At 39.8% G+C, this 18,070-nt stretch overlaps 1 protein-coding gene across 1 annotated transcript in view; it reads right to left on the bottom strand.

Moving 5' to 3' along the window:
* EFCAB3 (EF-hand calcium binding domain 3) overlaps nt 1–17,773 on the bottom strand; it is a 29,269-nt gene extending 11,496 nt beyond the window's left edge. The window contains exons 1-5 of the mRNA XM_052658779.1: nt 17,691–17,773; nt 11,689–11,765; nt 8,416–8,559; nt 5,651–5,722; nt 4,136–4,256 (exon numbers count right to left, since the gene is read on the bottom strand). Coding sequence (XP_052514739.1) covers nt 4,136–4,256; nt 5,651–5,722; nt 8,416–8,559; nt 11,689–11,765; nt 17,691–17,764 — 488 coding nt within the window. The 5' untranslated portion in view covers nt 17,765–17,773. The remainder of the gene's footprint in view (nt 1–4,135; nt 4,257–5,650; nt 5,723–8,415; nt 8,560–11,688; nt 11,766–17,690) is intronic.
* Between the last annotated feature and the right edge of the window lie 297 nt (nt 17,774–18,070).

Below are 18,070 nucleotides of genomic sequence, written 5' to 3'. Positions count from 1 at the left end.
GTCCTTGTTGGTTATCTGTTTAAAATGTAGCAGCGTGTACATGTCCATCCCAAATTACCTAACTATTCCTTTCCCCTGTTCCTCCCCCCAGAAACCATAAGCTCATTCTCTAAGTTTGTGAGTCTGTTTCTGTTCTGTAAATAAGTTCATTTGTGTCATTTTAAAAAGATTCCACATATAAGTGTTATCATGTCATATTTGTCTTTCTCTGCCTGGCTTACTTAGTATGATAATCTCCAAGTTTATCCACGTTGCTGCAAATGCCATTGTTCCATTCTTTTTAACGGCTGAGTAACATTCCACTGTATGTATGTACCACATCTTCTTTACCCATTCATCTGTCAGTGGACATTTTGGTTGCATCCATGTATACAGTGCTGCAATGAATGTTGGATATATCCTTTCAGACCAGGTTTTTCTCTGATATATGCCCAGGAGTGGGATTGCTGGGTCATATGGTAGCTCTAGTTTTAGTTTCTTAAGGAACCTGAATATTATCTTCCATAGTGGCTGTGACCAATATCAGCTGCATACCAGGTTATGTTTACAACTGTTTCCTTTCTTCCCTCCTTCCCTTCTTTCCTTCCTTCCTTTTTTCCTGTTTCAATCTTTCTTCACTAACACAGGTTTTCCTTAACTATCTCTTGATCTTTGGATGTCTATTCATACTTAAGAGTGAGAATAAATACTCTTTAAGGCCACAATACTCATTCATTGGTGTGGTGGATCTTATTGAGTAGGAAATTTACTGTCAGGTAACTGGTTGGAGCATTGTTTCATTAAGGGTCTTTTAATTGTGGTTGTCTGGGTTTTTTCTTTCTGTGTTTGTCTAGTCAATTTCTCTGGAGAGGGGTCCTCTACTATTTTATCTAGTATAAAAGTCTAGCTGTTAGTGGGGTTTAGGGAAGGGGAAGGTGGCTGGTAGAGTCTCACCATTCAGTAAGTAGAATTTCATGTAACCCTGTTTTCACTGATACCCTCATCCTCAGTTATGTCTGATCTCCCTGAGCCCAATCTCTGGTACAACCTCTTCAGAGAGTTAACTGCCAAGCAGTCACTTGGTTGTGTGGGGTTAGAGAGAGGAATCTAAGGGTCAACCTGCTTCTCAATGCTACTTTTAACTAGTATTTGTATTTTGGGCTCCCTACACCTCTGCTTTATTGAGCCCATCTTTGCATGAAATGTTCCGTTGGTAAATCTAATTTTCTTGAAGAGATCTCTAGTCTTTCCCATTCTGTTATTTTCCTCTATTTCTTTGCATTGATTGCTGAGGAAGGCTTTCTTATCTCTCCTTGCTATTCTTTGGAACTCGGCATTCAGATGCTTATATCTTTCCTTTTCTCCTTTAGCTTTTCGCTTCTCTTCTTTTCACAGCTCTTTGTAAGGCCCTCCTCTGACAGCCATTTTGCTTTTTTGCATTTCTTTTCCATGGGGATGGTCTGGTTCCCTGTCTCTTGTACAATGTCACGAACCTCCGTCCACAGTTCATCAGGCACTGATGCTGAAGCTGAAACTCCAATACTTTGGCCACCTCATGCGAAGAGTTGACTCATTGGAAAAGACTCTGATGCTGGGAGGGATTGGGGGCAGGAGGAGAAGGGGACGAGAGAGGATGAGATGGCTGGATGGCATCACTGACTCGATGGACGTGAGTCTGAGTGAACTCCAGGAGTTGGTGATGGACAGGGAAGCCTGGTGTGCTGTGATTCATGGGGTTGCAAAGAGTCGGACACGACTGAGTGACTGAACTGAACTGAACTGAACTGAGTGTCTCAGTTTCTGAGTGTTTCAAGTGTTCTTCAGTGAGAACTGGCTTGCTTCTTGACCTCTACTGAAGCCATTCAAGTTTCAGCTTCTTCTGATCTCACTAGCCAGTAAACAGTCATTCATTTCCTGTCCAGCTTCCAATTATGTTGATATCATTTTTCAGCTCTTATTCCTGTTTCTATGACCTCTAAAATGCTTTTACTATTATTTTAGTGTAATATCAGAAGGGAGAAAAAGTTAAAACATGCACTTATTCTAGTATATTTAACATGACTGCTATTTTTTAACACCTAAAACTTGGCTTTCTTCCCATCATCCTTTTGGAACTGAAGTTCACTTATGATTTCTTTTTTTTTTTTTGGAGACCAAGTATTTCACTTTTTTTTATTTTAAATTTTTATTTTTACTTTATTTTGCTTTACAATACTGTATTGGTTTTGCCATACATTGACATGAATCCGCCACACACTTATGATTTCTTAAACTACCAAAGCTAATTCCATCCATTCAGTCCTCATTTTACCTGGCCTCACTTTAGTATTTAATACTGGTGTAAAACCTATGTTGTTGAATTTCTCTGTGACCTTGGTTTCTCGATTCCTTACTATCTTGTTTCTTTTCTTCTTTTTTTTCAATTTGGCTGTGCTGGGTCTTAGTTGCAGCATGTGGGATCTTTGTTGCCATGTATGTGAGGATTAAAATAGATAATATGTATATTCTATGCTTATATACATAGTTGAAAGTGGAAGTGTTTTTCTGGAATTGAGCTGCATAAGTTGCTTGTATATTTTTGAGATTAGTTGTTTGTCAGTTGCTTCATTTGCTATTATTTTCTCCCATTCAGAAGTCTATGTCCGATGCAGGATACAGCATGCTTGGGGCTGGTGCATGGGGATGACCCAGAGAGATGTTATGGGGAGGGAGATGGGAGGGGGGTTCATGTTTGGGAACGCATGTACACCCGTGGTGGATTCATGTCAATGTATGGCAAAACCAATACAGTATTGTAAAGTAAAATAAAGTAAAAAAAAAAAAAAAGAAAGTGAAAGTGTTAATCACATAGTCATGTCTGACTCTTGCAACTCCACGAACTGTAGCCTGCCAGGCTCTTCTGTCCATGGAATTCAGGCAAGAATACTGGAGTGGGTAGCCATTGCCTTCTCCAGTGGATTTTCCCAACCCAGGTATCAAACTCAGGTCTTCTGCACTGCAGTAGACTCTTTACCTTCTGAGCCACCAGGGAAGCCCGTATACAGAACACATACTGATAATAGTTAACATTCATTGAGGTCTTATGTTTGCTAAGCACTGTACCTGCATTACCAGATGTCCTTACAATTGTCCTATAATTGTGTTATAGGTATTATTATTCTCATTCTACAGATGAGGAAACTGAGGCTGAGAGGTTAAGAATGTGATACATTTTTGTACCAATATCAGGGATTTAACAAATGTATTTGACTTGGAATGAAGTGTAGAATGTTGCATACCCTCTGTTCTACATCTGATCGAGGTGTGGGACAATATAAAGAGATTACCTGTTGAGGAGCAGAGGATATTTTACATTGTTGGTGGTATTCTGTATTTTAAAATCTCTTGAAGTGGGATAGTAGAATGCTTTGAAAGAATAATGCTTTTCAAAGTAGAATGCTTTGAAAAGACTGATAATGGCAACATTTAATTTTTGCAATACCATGATAGAACTATATTGAGGAAATGTATCTTCAATGACATTTGCTGGAATAAACACATTTGGGTGTGAGAATGTTTCCTTATCCTATTCTAAAGTCTAATTTTGGCTCTGCTCCAGTCCAAACACTACTTTGGGAGGTATGAAATTGCTGCCCCTTGTCCCAAAGGATTTTTTCAGAGCTCCTGAGAGATCCAGTGTGAATGGGAGTATCTTATATTCAAACTCAGTTTCCAAGCTCACCCCAAATCATTCCAGAACAGTCTTATTCCCCTGAAGTTTTCTAGCCCAGAGTAGGAGAAGCTGAACTTTTGTTTTTTTGGTCATGTTGCTGGGCTTGCAGGATCTCAGTTCCCTTATCAGGGATTGAACCTGGGTCACCACACTGAAAGCCTGGAATCTTAACCACCAGGCCACCAGGAACTTCCGAAGCTGAACTTTCTGGGCTATTATAGGCTCTCAGTGGGGTCCTGAGATGGTCTGAATCAGCCTTGCAGTTTCAGAACTAGGCAGCGCTATGAGGTCTCATGTTGCGGCCCATGAGTAGCTAGCTGCCTGTACACCTTCTCCTTGTTTGGGGGCAGATCTGTGGAGATGTTAGGATGTCAGGGAGAGGCAGTTGCCTTGTAAAATCCTCCTAAGTGTTGCTGAGGTCATTTTTGTTCCTTTGCCACCTACCTTACTATTTCCGATATTGCCTTTTTGGGTAAGGCTGAAGTCTCTATAAGCTTTGATAGGATTTCAAACAACAGGATCCCTGGGTTGCCAGCTAGATCTAAACAGGTCCCCTTTTCTGGAACTATGGAGGGAAAAAAAAAGATTCAAAATGCCTTCTGAAAAAAAAAATGATCATAAAAAGTGTTAAAGTGACAGTCATTTTACTGTATATACAATATTAAAACCAAGTCAAAAGCTAAAGAATTATAAACAAACATTCAAAGTCTGTTCTGTTTGGCAGGAAGGTCATTTTGATTACTGAACAGACAAAATAATCATGGGATTTAAAATGAAATACTTTTAGTTCAGTGACTTCTAAGTAAACATTTAACATAAACATGAATTATATGTTAAGGACTATTCTGTTCATCTACGAAAAGGAACTGTTGATAAACATAACTCTGGTGTGCAGGCAAACCCTTGTTACTATAGCGATACTTGAAATAGTAACTTCTGTTTATACTAAGACAGTTCATAGCTTATGAAAGGATGTCTTTTTTAAAACTGTATGTAGTATTTGGAATTTGGAATGTATTTATCTGGAAAACATGATATGAATAAGGTCAGATTTTCCAAGGCAGCTTGTTAAACTCATAAACAAACCATTAGAGAACTAATAGCAATAAATTGAGTGTATCTCCAAGTTGTTAAACCTTGTGTGAGAACATGTTCCGGAACCTCCAGCAGACTCTCCTGCTCGCACAGTGAGGGCAGAGGTTTATTGGGGTGAGGAAGATTTTTTCAGGAATGGTGAATTATCTATACCCAAATATGCATGAGAGAGACAGCATTTTTCTAAAAATATATGAAATGAAAGTGTTGGTCGCTTAGCCCACGGACTGTAGCCCACCAGGCTCCTTTGCCCATGGAATTCTCCAGGCAAGAATACTGGAGTGGGTTGCCATTTCCTCCTCCAGGGGGTCTTCCCAACTCAGGGCTTGAACCCAGGTCTCCTGCATTGCAGGCAGATTCTTTACTGCCTGAGCCACTGGGGAAGCCCCAAACATTTAGAGTGCTATATGTATCCATTTTTCTTTTGTAAGAGTAGTGCCTCCCAAAGTAGCACATGCATGTGGTAAAGAATTAAAATAACATAAAGTGTTGGTCGCTCAGTCGTGTCCATCTCTGCAAGTCCACAGACCATAGCTTTCCAGGCTCCTCTGTCCATGGAATTCTCCAGGCAAGAATACTGGAGTGGTATATAAATATAAAAGGTGACCAAAATTTTCTGCACCACTGCCTGACTGTTCTCACTTAAGTCCAAAAAGCAGTGTCTCCTGCAGAAGGACTTGATGGATTTAAGTTAAAATTCTAAAACTGTATCAATTTCCTTAGCAAAATTTGTTTTAAGAGAAGCAGTACAAAAGTAAATCACATTCCAGACTATACCTGCCTGATTGGAGGTCTAAAGGAACAATATTTACTATGCAGTGAATTGCAACTACCCCACTGCCATCTATTTAGCAACATACTTACCCACAGCCTTAAGGAAGCGGTTCTTATCTGTTAGCACCTTTAAAAAGTCTGAGAAGTTCACCTTCCCATCCTCTGCAACAGAGATCCAAGGTTCAGAACAAGGCTATAGTCACCTTCCCATTTCACATCCTCCTCTGTATTTTATTATTAGGCTATCCCTGAATTATACCCCTTTCTTCTTAAATTAAAGGATAACAAGTGCTATTAGAGTATGTTTCAATGAAAGGATAAAACTTTGGGCAGAGTTAGTGGAAACAAGTGACACTTTAATTAAGTGGTGACTGACTCCCATGAAGGGTGCTGCTGATTGACTGGGACACTGGCAGTGAGTGGGGTGTGGTGGGAAAAGGTATTGTGCTGAATACTTATTCCACACAACATACCAGCTTGGGCTACTAATCACTAGTATTCAAAGTAAAGACTACTTACATGCTTTAAAAAATATCAATAAAAGTGCTGTGGCATTAAATTCAATATAGGTGGCTCTAGTGATGGAAGGAAGATTTGTACCATTATGATTCAAACAGAAACAAAGGGCTTGGATAACCTTGGTAATGCAGGCAGATATGGTAGAGGATTCTGGGAAGAAGAAAACTAGACCTAACTATCTTGATATAAGAGAAGTCACTTTAGGCCTAAGCCATTTTGTCATCTGAATCTGGTCACAGTGCTTGTCCTTGTAAAAGAAGAGGAACTAAAAAGTCCCTTGATGAAAGTGAAAGTGGAGAGTGAAAAAGTTGGCTTAAAGCTCAACATTCAGAAAACAAAGATCATGGCATCTGGTCCCATCACTTCATGGGAAATAGATGGGGAAACAGTAGAAGCAGTGTCAGACTTTATTTTGGGGGGCTCCAAAATCACTGCAGATGGTGACTGCAGCCATGAAATTAAAAGACGCTTACTCCTTGGAAGAAAAGTTATGAGCAACCTAGATAGCATATTGAAAAGCAGAGACATTACTTTGCCAACAAAGGTCTGTCTAGTCAAGGCTATGGTTTTTCCTGTGGTCATGTATGGATGTGAGAGTTGGACTGTGAAGAAGGCTGAGTGCCGAAGAATTGATGCTTTTGAACTGTGGTGTTGGAGAAGACTCTTGAGAGTCCCTTGGACTGCAAGGAGATCCAATCAGTTCATTCTAAAGGAGATCACAAAGGCGAACAGCCAAGCCCTCCAAGTTATGACCTCTGTGACATCACTTACATGACAAAATTTGAAATGTCCCCCGGGGCTAAGGAGGGAACGGGGCCGAGGGTGTGGGTGATGAAGAGTGGGCGTGGTTAGCGAGGGGCTGCAGGAGGGCCTTTGCAGCAGTGGCCGTGTCTGTGTCTGGTCAGTGTCCAGGCTGGGACTCTGGCCTGCAGTGCTAGAAACTGAGTTCAGGATACACAGAGTGCCTCTGTGCTGTTTCTTCCAGTGACATGTGAATCTATGTTCTCTCAAAATAAAAAGATTAATTAAAAGAAAAAAAAAAATAAAGGAGATCAGTCCTGCGTATTCTTTGGAAGGAATGATGCTAAAGCTGAAACTCCAGTACTTTGGCCACCTGATGCAAAGAGCTGACTCATTGGAAAAGACTGATGCTGGGAGGGATTGCAGGAGGAGAAGGGGACAACAGAGGATGAGATGGCTGGATGGCATCACTGACTCGATGGACATGAGTCTGAGTGAACTCCGGGAGTTGGTGATGGACAGGGAGGCCTGGCGTGCTGCGATTCATGGGGTTGCAAAGAGTCGGACACGACTGAGCTACTGAACTGAACTGAGTGAAGTGAGTGAAAGTCACTCAGTCATGTCTGATTCTTTGCGACTCCATGGACCATTCAGTCCATGGAATTCTCCAGGTCAGAATACTGGAGTGGGTAGCCTTTCCATTCTCCAGGGGTTCTTCCCAACCCAGGGATCGAACCCAAGTCTCCTGCATTGCAGGCAATTCTTTACCAGCTGAGTTACATAGTTAATTATTTTAAAGGAATGAAGAATGTAAAAACAAACAGGTATTACCAGGAGATGATATATCAGTTGTAAAGACTCCCAGTTCAGTTTCTAAGGTAAAGATTAGCCCAAAGCACATTCTTGAGCTGTTTTGCAGGATCCAAACCCCCTCAAGCTCTAAACCATCAGACTACCTAGAGCCTCAGGATGGTAGATGCTGACCTTTGCTGACCATCATGACCTCCATCAACTAGAGCCTGGGCTCTGTTTGACCTTTGCCCCAATTCTATGCTGCATTCTCCTTTGCTCAAGCCCCTCCATGAAAGGGTATGCAACCTTAGCTTAAAAACCTCTCCAGTATTGCAGTTGGGGAGAAATTGCTTTGGGAAATGTCCTCAGTGTTCTCCTTACTTATTGCAAGTAATGAATCCTCCCTTCTTCTGCTGTTAAGCTTGGTTGTGTCTTTTGGCTCAACACCCAGTAAGAGGTGAGTCCAGTTTTTGAGTAACAGTAACAGGTTATTTTTGAAATTGTCAATGTCTTTCTTTATTTCAAGGTAGTCTCCAAAATGTATATTATGACAGGTAATCTGAATTTGATATTAAATACAACAGTCACTTTTGGTTTCCACACAGGCTTTTTCAAAAACTAGCCCATTTTGTAGCTTTAATTCAATTTCATAACTTGTACACATACCTCACTGATAACTTTAAAGAGAAACACATTTATGTACTTTTGGCAAATAAATGAGGCTTACTTCTCATGTTTATATAGATTGAGAAAAATGTATTTACAAAAATCTTCTATAAAAAATGGCAAGTCAAAGTACTCACGATCAATATCAGCACATCTTAATTCATTATAGACATCGTGCTTCGTTAGATTCATTCCCAACTTAGCTAAAGTGCACATCATTCCATGTAAATCAATACAGCCAGTTTTATCCTTGTTAAAGAAATTGTAGGCATCTTGGAAAGCTGGGGAATTAGAATTAAGTTAGGACAGTTGTTTAAGAATAAACACATATTCTAATGGAACTGGGACAGACAATACTGTTGATTGGAGGTCATGTTCTGAAAACACATTTAGAGAAATCTGTGTACTTAATAGGCATTTCTTATAAAGAACAGTGTCCTTCCATGAGATTTGAACTAGATTAAACTACTTGGTGGAAAAGCAAAAATGGCTTTTGAAAAAATTTCACACCCTAATTCCTGGAACCTGTGAATGTATTACTTTACATGACAGAAGGGATTTTGCAGATGTAATTAAGGTAGATTATCCTGGATTATTTGAATGGATCCCTTATGAAGCAAGAGAGATGTGGCAGAAGTGAGAGATTCAAAGCAGCTGGATTTGACAGGTTGTTGCTGGTTTGAGGATGGAGAGGGCAGGTGATGTGGAATTCAGGTAGACTTACGGGACCGAGAGAGACTTCTGGGTATGAGCCAGCAAGGAAGTTGGAACCTGAGGCCTGTGACTGCAAGGAATTGCATTCTGCCAAAAACCCAAACAAGCCGCTAAGTAGATGCTCCTCCAGAGCCTCCAGATAAAAGGCCAGGCTGGCCAACACCTTCATTTTGGCCTTGTAAGACCCCAGCGAAGAGGAACCAGGAGAGCCCATCTGACTTCTGACTTACATGGAACTGTGAGGTCTGAATGTTCTCTACAGACTCAAAGTTTTTTCAAAGAAAAACTCAAGGCATTAACTGGAGTCAAAATTAGGTATATATTTTCTAAAATTAGTAAAGTGTTAGTTGTTCAGTCCTGTTCAACTCTTTGAGACCCCATGGACTGTAGCCCATCAGGCTTCTCTGTCCATGGAATTCTCAGGCAAGAATACTGGAGGGGGTTGCCACTGCCCTCTTAGGGGATCTTCCCAACCCAGGGATTGAACTCAGGTCTCCAGCCTTGCTGGTGGACTTTATACCATCTGAACCACCAGGAAAGCCCCAAATTAGTAAATGAAGGGGTAAATCCAGAACAAGGTAGTCCCTAAGTGGCACCAGAATAAAAGATTTCATATCGCATTCGAGTTTTAGTGCCTCTATGTACAAGAGTGATTAATTCTATAGAAATTACTGCCCTATAGTTATGTGAAAAATTAACAGCTTTCTCCTTTGATATAAGGCAGGCTTCTCAAGGGCTGGAACTGTCTCTGACGTGTTTCTTTTTTTTCTCCCAGTATTTCTGGCATGTAGTAGGCATTCATGAAACTTAATCAACAAATACTTACTACATGCCTTCTATGTGCAAGGGGCTAGTCTAAGTGCCTAGGATACCTTAGTGCACTAGATAAAGATTCTGCCCTTATACAAATATAATAAATAGTTAAGTTAAAGAGCGTGTTAGAAGGTGGTAAGTGCTATGGAAAAAAAAAGTAACACAGGGTTGGGGGTTTGGGATTTCTAGGGATTGAAGGATAGGTTGCTTGTATTAAAAGGTAAGATTTGAGCAAAGACTTGAAAGGTGAGAGAGTGGGTATCTGGAGGAAGGGAAGAGAGGACTAGGCAGAGGAAAGAGCTGGAGCAAAGATCCTAGGGGAACGGGCCCAGCACATTCCAGGAACAATAAGGATGCTAGTGTGGCTGGAGCAGAGTGAGCAAGAGGAAAGGAGCGGGAGAGGTCAGAGAGGTGATGTTATGTGGGGTTACATTTAAAAATTTATTTTCAGTTTTATTTCAGATTGGTTTCAGATGTAGTTGCAAAGAGAGCACAGAGAATCCCTGTAGCTTCCTGTATCATTAACATCTAACATTACTATAGTACCCTTGCCACATCATGAAGCCAACATTGATATAGTACTAGTAACTAAACTGCACACGTTATTTGGGTTTTACTGGTTCTTCCCTCCACTCTTTTCCTGTTCCAGGATCCTGTCCATATTACATTGTTACATTTAGTTGTCATTTTTTTTTTGGCCTTTTCTCTCTAACAGTTTATCAGTCTTTCCTTTTTTTTTTTTTTTTTTGCTGACACTTGCAACTTTTGAGGAGTGTTATTCAGGTGCTTTGTGGTAGTCCTTCAATTTGGGTTTTTCTGCTGTTTTTCTCACGGTTAGCCTGAGATTATGGGTTTGGGGAAGGGAAACCACAGAAGTGAAGTGCTGTTCTCATCATTATGTCAAGGCTATCAACATGACTTATCACTGACGAGGTAATGTTTGTCAGATTTTTCCAGTGTATATTTCTATCCTTTCTTTTTCATATTCTACTCTTTGGAAGCAAGTCGCTAAGGGTAGTCCAGGTTAAAGGGACAGAGGGCCCAGGGGAATGGGGAATTAAGTTCCACCTCCTGGAAGAGGTAGTATCTATTAATATACCATTTGGATTTCTTTTGTAACAGAGATTGGTATCTTCTTCATTTAAAAAACTCAATCATTTATTTTATCATTAGGGACATCAATCTTTTTTTTTATGCTTTGAGTTATAATCCAATATTATTCATTTTTATTGTTCAAATTGTTCCAGCTCTGGCTGTTGTGAGCTCTTTAAGGTTGGTTTCTGTATCCCTTTGACATGCTCCTGTTCTTTTGTATTTTGAGCATCTCCTAACTTTCTGGCACTGCAAGATATTCCATGTTCATCTTGTGTATTCTCCGTCCAAGCCCTCCAATCAGCCATTTGTCCAAGGAACTTTGGTTCTTTGACAGGAGACTGACACTGGAAACCAAGATCTGGGTGCTAGGTATGCTTGTGGCTATGGGGTTGTCTGCTTCTGTCTTCTCAGCAAACAGAGCTAGCAAGTATATGCACATACACTAACCCATGTACATACACATATCTCTACTTATTTCTTGATCTAGCCATCTGCATCCATATTAACCTAAACATGAGTTTATACTGACATCTCATTCTACTCCAGTTACACTGTTTCACTTTAGCCTTCTCCCCTTGTTTATCTGAAACCTCTCCAACAGAGAGAAACCTGGATCCCACCATCTATCATTCAGTCACTTACATATTCAACCTATGTATACATTTACAATAGTTGTAGAATTGTTCATCTATACCCCTATGAAACAACTTGTTTCATAGTTGTTTACACTAGTTAGATGTTTATACTAATTAGTTGTTTCATACTAATTAGAGCATGGTTCTCATTACCTCGCATTTGTGAAGGGCTCAGCTTCCTTTCTTTGTGCTGTAATTGACATGACAGAAGTCCTGGTAAATCTTTATCCCTGAGGAAAGAGATGTGTATTGAAACCAGCAAATATTAGTTCCATTCATCAGTTTTTGCTGACTGGAATGGCTGTAAGAATCAAAATATATCGAGTCACACTACCTAAGGGACCTGTTACTGTCAATTGCCAATAGCTACAGGATGGGCAGTGACATTGGTCATGGAGGTCCTCGTCTACCCTAGACTTGCCCATCACCCTAACCCCTTAAAATTTTTGATTTCTTCCATTTTACAAGAGGAAACTGAGGCTCAGAGGGATTAAATAACCTGTCCTGAGTCAGAAAGATAATAAATGGAAGCCCTGGGATTCAAATCCAGGTTTATTTGACTCCAGTGCTGAAGAATATAAGCCTTACATGATTACTATTGTTAGAAATATAAGTTGTTTCAAATTTTTAATGTTTAAATAATCTTATTATGATGAATATACTTATAGCAAAACTTTTGCTTTCCTGTTTATTTTACAGCTTTGCCAAACTGTATTTTTACCAGCATATGGGGAAACAGCAGTAGACTGATTTCTGCTGCTCTCCCACCTCCCCTTGCTGCTCAGTGCCTCATGTCAGCTGTATCTATCTATTAACATCTCTCATCAAGAGAGAACAGTTCTGGAAAGTTTGGAACCCTGGATGACCTTTTGTTTCCTCAAAAAATAAAATCTGAAAATAAGGAGAAGATTAATACTTTGGGGATTATTTTATATATATCTGCAGTGATATATTACTATTTTAGGAACATAAAAATATAATTATGCAAAACTGGATTTTTAATAATGTGGTAATTTAATAATAAATTTATAATAAACACAATTTTATGGATATATTTTATTTAAAATACATCTGGTTTAAAATTTTTTTTCCTATTTTTTAAAAATATATTTTTAATTGGAGGATATTTGCTTTACAACATTATGTTAGTTTCTGCTGAACAACTATGTGAATCTACCATGAAAGTGAAAGTGAAGTCGCTCAGTTGTGTTCGACTCTTTGCGACCCCATGGACTGTAGCCTATCATGGGATCCATCCATGGGATTTTCCAGGCAAGAGTGCTGGAGTGGATTGCCATTTCCTTCTCCAGGGGATCTTCCCGACCCCGGAATCAAACCTGGGTCTCCCACATTGTAAGCAGATGCTTTACCGTCTGAGCCACCAGAGAAGCTACCATAAGCATACATATATCCCCTCCCAACATTTAGTTTTGATACTAGTAGAATTAAAGGTTTTAAGAAATATGTAATCTCTTAGTTTTTGTGTTTTTACAATAATAAATTTAAAAAGTAAAACTAGAAGAAATATAAACATAGAAGTTAGATTAAAAAATTATGGCTAATGAATTTAGTTTCCTCTACAGTATCTAGTTAATTCACCAGCTCATTTTTAAAGAGGGACCTGGAAAAAATGGTGATAAGGTCTCAAAATGCACCAATCTCAACATTTTTGACATGGAATTTTATCTAGTCTTATTTTCTCAGCTTTTACTAACATTGGTTTCTTCTGGTGTTTGATTTTTATTACTGACTTGATACCTTTACTCAGGTTATTTTATATTCACTGTTTATAATTCTAAATATAAACAGATTACTTTCGCATGACATAAATGATGCAGGAGATGGAGAAATATGAAGTTCTCAAGAAGCAGGAGGAAAGTAGAAGGCCAGGCAATGCAGTCTTATTGTGCTCCGTCACTCAGTTGTGTCTGACTCTTTGTGACCCCATGGACTGGGGGCCACCAGGCTCCTCTGTCCCTGAAATTTTCCAGACAAGAACACTGGAGTGGGTTGTCAGGCCCTCCTCAAGAGAATCATCTCATGTCTTTATTCAGTTCAGTTCAGTTCAGTTGCTCAGTCTGTCTGACTTTTTGCAATCGCATGAACCGCAGAACGCCAGGCCTCCCTGTCCCTCACCAACTCCTGGAGTTTACCCAAACTTGTGTCCATTGAGTCTGTGATGCCATCTAACCACCTCATCATCTGTCATCCCCTTCTCCTCATGCCTTCAATCTTTCCCAACATCAGGAACTTCTCAAATGAGTCAGCTCTTCTCATCAAGTGGCCAAAATATTTAGTTTCAGCTTCATAATCAGTTCTTCCAATGAACACCCAGGACTGATTTCCATTAGGATGGACTAGTTGGATCTCTTTGCAGTCCAAGGGACTCTCAAGAGTCTTCTCCAACACCACAGTTCAATGTATAAATTCTTTGGCACTCAGATTTCTTTATAGTCCAGCTCTCACATCCATACATGACTACTGGAAAAACCATGGCCTTGGCGAGATGGACCTTTGTTGACAAAGTAATGTCTCTGCTTTTGAATATGCTATCTAGGTCGGTCATAACTTTTCTTCCAAGGAGCAAGCATCTTTTAATTTCATGACTTCAGTCACCATCTGTAGTGATTTTGGAGCCCTCCAAAATAAAGTCAGACACTGTTTCCACTGTTTCCCCATCCATTTTCCATGAAGTGATGGGGCCAGATGCCATGATCTTCGTTTTCTGAATGTTGAGCTTTAAGCCAACTTTTCACTCTCCTCTTTCACTTTCAGCAAGAGGCTCTTTAGTTCTTCACTTTCTGCCATAAGGGTAGTGTCATCTGCATATCTGAGGTTATTGATATTTTTCCTGGGAATCTTGATTCCAGCTTGTGCTTCATCTAGCCCAGCATTTCTCATGATGTACTCTGCATATAAGTTAAATAAGCAGGGTGACAATATACAGCCTTGATGTACTCCTTTTCCTATTTGGAACCAGTCTGTTGTTCCATGTCCAGTTCTAACTGTTGCTTCCTGGACCTGCATATAGGTTTCTCAAGAGGCAGGTCAGTGGTCTGGTATTCCCATCTCTTTCAGAATTTTCCACAGTTTATTGTGATCCACACAATCAAAGGCTTTGGCATAGTCAGTAAAGGAGAAATAGATGTTTTTTCTGGAACTCTCTTGCTTTTTCGATGATCCAGCAGATATTGGTGATTTGATCTCTGGTTCCTCTGCCTTTTCTAAAACCAGCTTGAACATCTGGAAGTTCACGGTTCACGTATCGCTGAAGCCTGGCTTGGAGAATTTTGAGCATTACTTTACTAGCGTGTGAGATGAGTGCAATTGTGCGGTAGTTTGAGCATTCTTTGGCATTGCCTTTCTTTGGGGTTGGAATGAAAACTGACCTTTTCTAGTCCTGTGGCCACTGCTGAGTTTTCCAAATTTGCTGGCATATTGAGTGCAGCACTTTCACAGCACTATCTTTCAGTATTTGAAATAGCTCAACTGGAATTCCACCACCTCCACTAGCTTTGTTTGTAGTGATACTTCCTAAGGCCCACTTGACTTCATATTCCAGGATTTCTGGCTCTAGGTGAGTGATCACACCATTGTGATTATCTGGGTCATGAAGATCTTTTTTGTACAGTTCTTCTGTGTATTCTTGCTACCTCTTCTTAATATCTTCTGCTTCTGTTAGATCCATACCATTTCTGTCCTTTATTGAGCCCATCTTTGCATGAAATGTTCCCTTGGTAAATCTAATTTTCTTGAAGAGATCTCTAGTCTTTCCCATTCTATTGTTTTCCTCTGTTTCTTTGCATTGATCGGTGAGGAAGGCTTTCTTATCTCTCCTTGCTATTCTTTGAAACTCTGTATTCAAATGGGTATATCTTTCCTTTTCTCCTTTGCTTTTCGCTTCTCTTCTTTTCACAGCTATTTGTAAGGCCTCCTCAGACAGCCATTTTGCTTTTTTGCATTTCTTTTCCTTGGGGATGGTCTTGATCCCTGTCTCCTTTACAATGTCATGAACCTCCGTCCGAAGTTCATCAGGCACTCTATCTATCAGATCTAGTCCCTCAAATCTATTTCTCACTTCCACTGTATAGTCATAGGGATTTGATTTATGTCACACCTGAATGGTCTAGTGGTTTTCTCCACTTTCTTCAATTTCAGTCTGAATTTGGCAATAAGGAGCTCATGATCTGAGCCACAGTCAGTTCCTGGTCTTTTTTCTGCTGACTGTATAGAGCTTCTCCATCTTTGGCTGCAAAGAATATAATCAATCTGATTTTGGTGTTGATCATCTGGTGATGTCCATGTGTAGAGTCTTCTCTTGTGCTGTCGAAAGAGGGTGTTTGCTATTACCAGTGTGTTCTCTTGGCAAAACTCTATTAGCCTTTGGTCTGCTTCATTCTGTATTCCAAGGCCAAATGACGTATAGATCATTATATCTACTACTGTGGGCAGGAATCCCTTAGAAGAAATGGAGTAGCCATCATAGTCAACAAAAGAGTCTGAAATGCAGTACTTGGAGGCAATCTCAAAAACGACAGAATGATCTCTGTTCCTTTCCAAGGTTAGCCATTCAATATCAGGGTAATCCAAGTCTATGCCCCAACCAGTAATGCTGAAGAAGCTGAAGTTGAACGGTTCTATGAAGTCTTTATTAGTTACATTTTAGAAAACATACTCTTGGCAGAATTCCAAACCTTATCTTGAATCAAACGTGAGAAATGTGTTTTTTTTTTTAACTTAAAAAATTATTTTATTTTACAATGTTTCAAAGGTTCAAAAAACTTTAGATTTGGAATGAACCCAGTATAGCTTCTCATTTCATGTAGGAATTCCCTCTACATGTGATATTATCTAATCTTTGCTTGACTACTTTCAGTGACAAGGAAGTCACCACTTCAAAAGGCAGTTTGCAATGAAGGGTAAAGGGACAATGAGATCAAGGGATCTGGCTGCTCTAAGGTCTTGGGGGTTTCTCTGGTGCTTCAGCTGGTAAAGAACCTGGCTGCCAATGCAGGAGACTTGGTTTCAATCCCTGAGTTGGGAAGATAACCTGGAGAAGGAAATAGCAACCTACTCCAGTATTATTGCCTGGAAAATTCCATGGACAGCCAGACAACAGTTCATGGGGTCACGAAGAGTTGTTCACAAATGGGTGTGTGTGTGTGTGTGTGCGCGTGTGTGCACGCATACACACACACAGGTTGTCTTACCCATGTCCCAATAAAGAAAGTTAGTAATACATTCCTGTAGCAAAGGTTAAGGACATTAGGAGAAATACTCTCAAAATGACAAGGAAAATGGATAATTGTGAGAAAGGAGAGAGGCTTCTTGACTTATGATCTGATAAAATTTGCACCAGGCTTTTACTTTCAGTCATTAGTGGTTTCTGTTTACTGGAATTTGTAGTTATCAGACTGAGAAAAAGGTATCATTAATGTCACAGGCAAACCTCCCTTGCCAATTTTATTTTTTAAATTTCACTTTATTATTATATTTTGAGCCACTTGGCATTTGGGATCTTAGTTCCCTGATCAGAGATTGAACCCCCTTGGAGTCTTAACCAGTGGATCATCAGGGAAATCCCCATCCCAACTTTAGCCTAAGGTTAGTCAGAGTTAATTTACCAGATTTCATTTTACTGGCCACTTTTGAGCTACATACTCTTTTTCTGTATTCAGACGCTTAGGAGTTTATTCTCCTCTAAATTCGTTCTCCTTTAAACTGATACTTAATACGTCTTAATGTGTAGCTGACAACCTCTAGCCCTCTGGAGTTTTCTGTCCCGGCACACAAAAATAACCTCTTGTTTGGGAGAACTCTTTGTTTCTCTTCTTTTTTGCTGAACCACCCAGCTGTGGGATCTCCCTGATCAGAGATCGAACTGGGGCCCTCAGCAGTGAGAGCACCAAGTCCTAACCACTGGACCACTAAGGAATTCTCCTCTTTGGTTCTCTAGTCAAAGGACATATATGTATTTTTTTCATAAAAAATATATTTCTTCAAGTCAGATGTCTTGTTTTATAATTAACTATCACAGAATGGATCCCTGAGGAGGTTTCTCACTTGTTTCATTATAGCCTTTATGTATTTAATATATTCATCATAGTAATTCTTTATCTTAATATATAGATCACCTTAATAAATTCATAACTTACCTCCTACTGTGGAAGTTGGGTACTTTTGTTAAAGGATTCAGTTTAAATTTTGCTTTAATTTCAGAAACTGCCATGTGGCCAGTAACTCTGTCTGGAATTCAGAAGATACCATTAAGGATCAAATCACAGATTAATTTCTTTATATACTTTTACAACTTTCCCAGCTCAGGACCTGGAGTTTGAAGTCCTGGGCCTCAAAGAATGATAATACATGCAAATGCAAGTTAGAGATATGTGCATGTTGGGAGTTGGAAGGCCATGTGGATGGGCCCCTTTAGTATCCCAAAATCTCTAAGCAAAATTTCTTGCCATTGCTCCTCCTTTATAGTGAAGTGAAAGTCATTCAGTTGTGTCCGACTCTGTGACCCCATGGACTATAC

This window comes from Budorcas taxicolor, chromosome 19, assembly GCF_023091745.1.
Source record: "Budorcas taxicolor isolate Tak-1 chromosome 19, Takin1.1, whole genome shotgun sequence".
NCBI lineage: Eukaryota > Metazoa > Chordata > Mammalia > Artiodactyla > Bovidae > Budorcas > Budorcas taxicolor.
The sequence above is the reverse complement of the archived record's forward strand: the minus strand, read 5'-3'. Positions and strand labels throughout refer to the sequence as shown.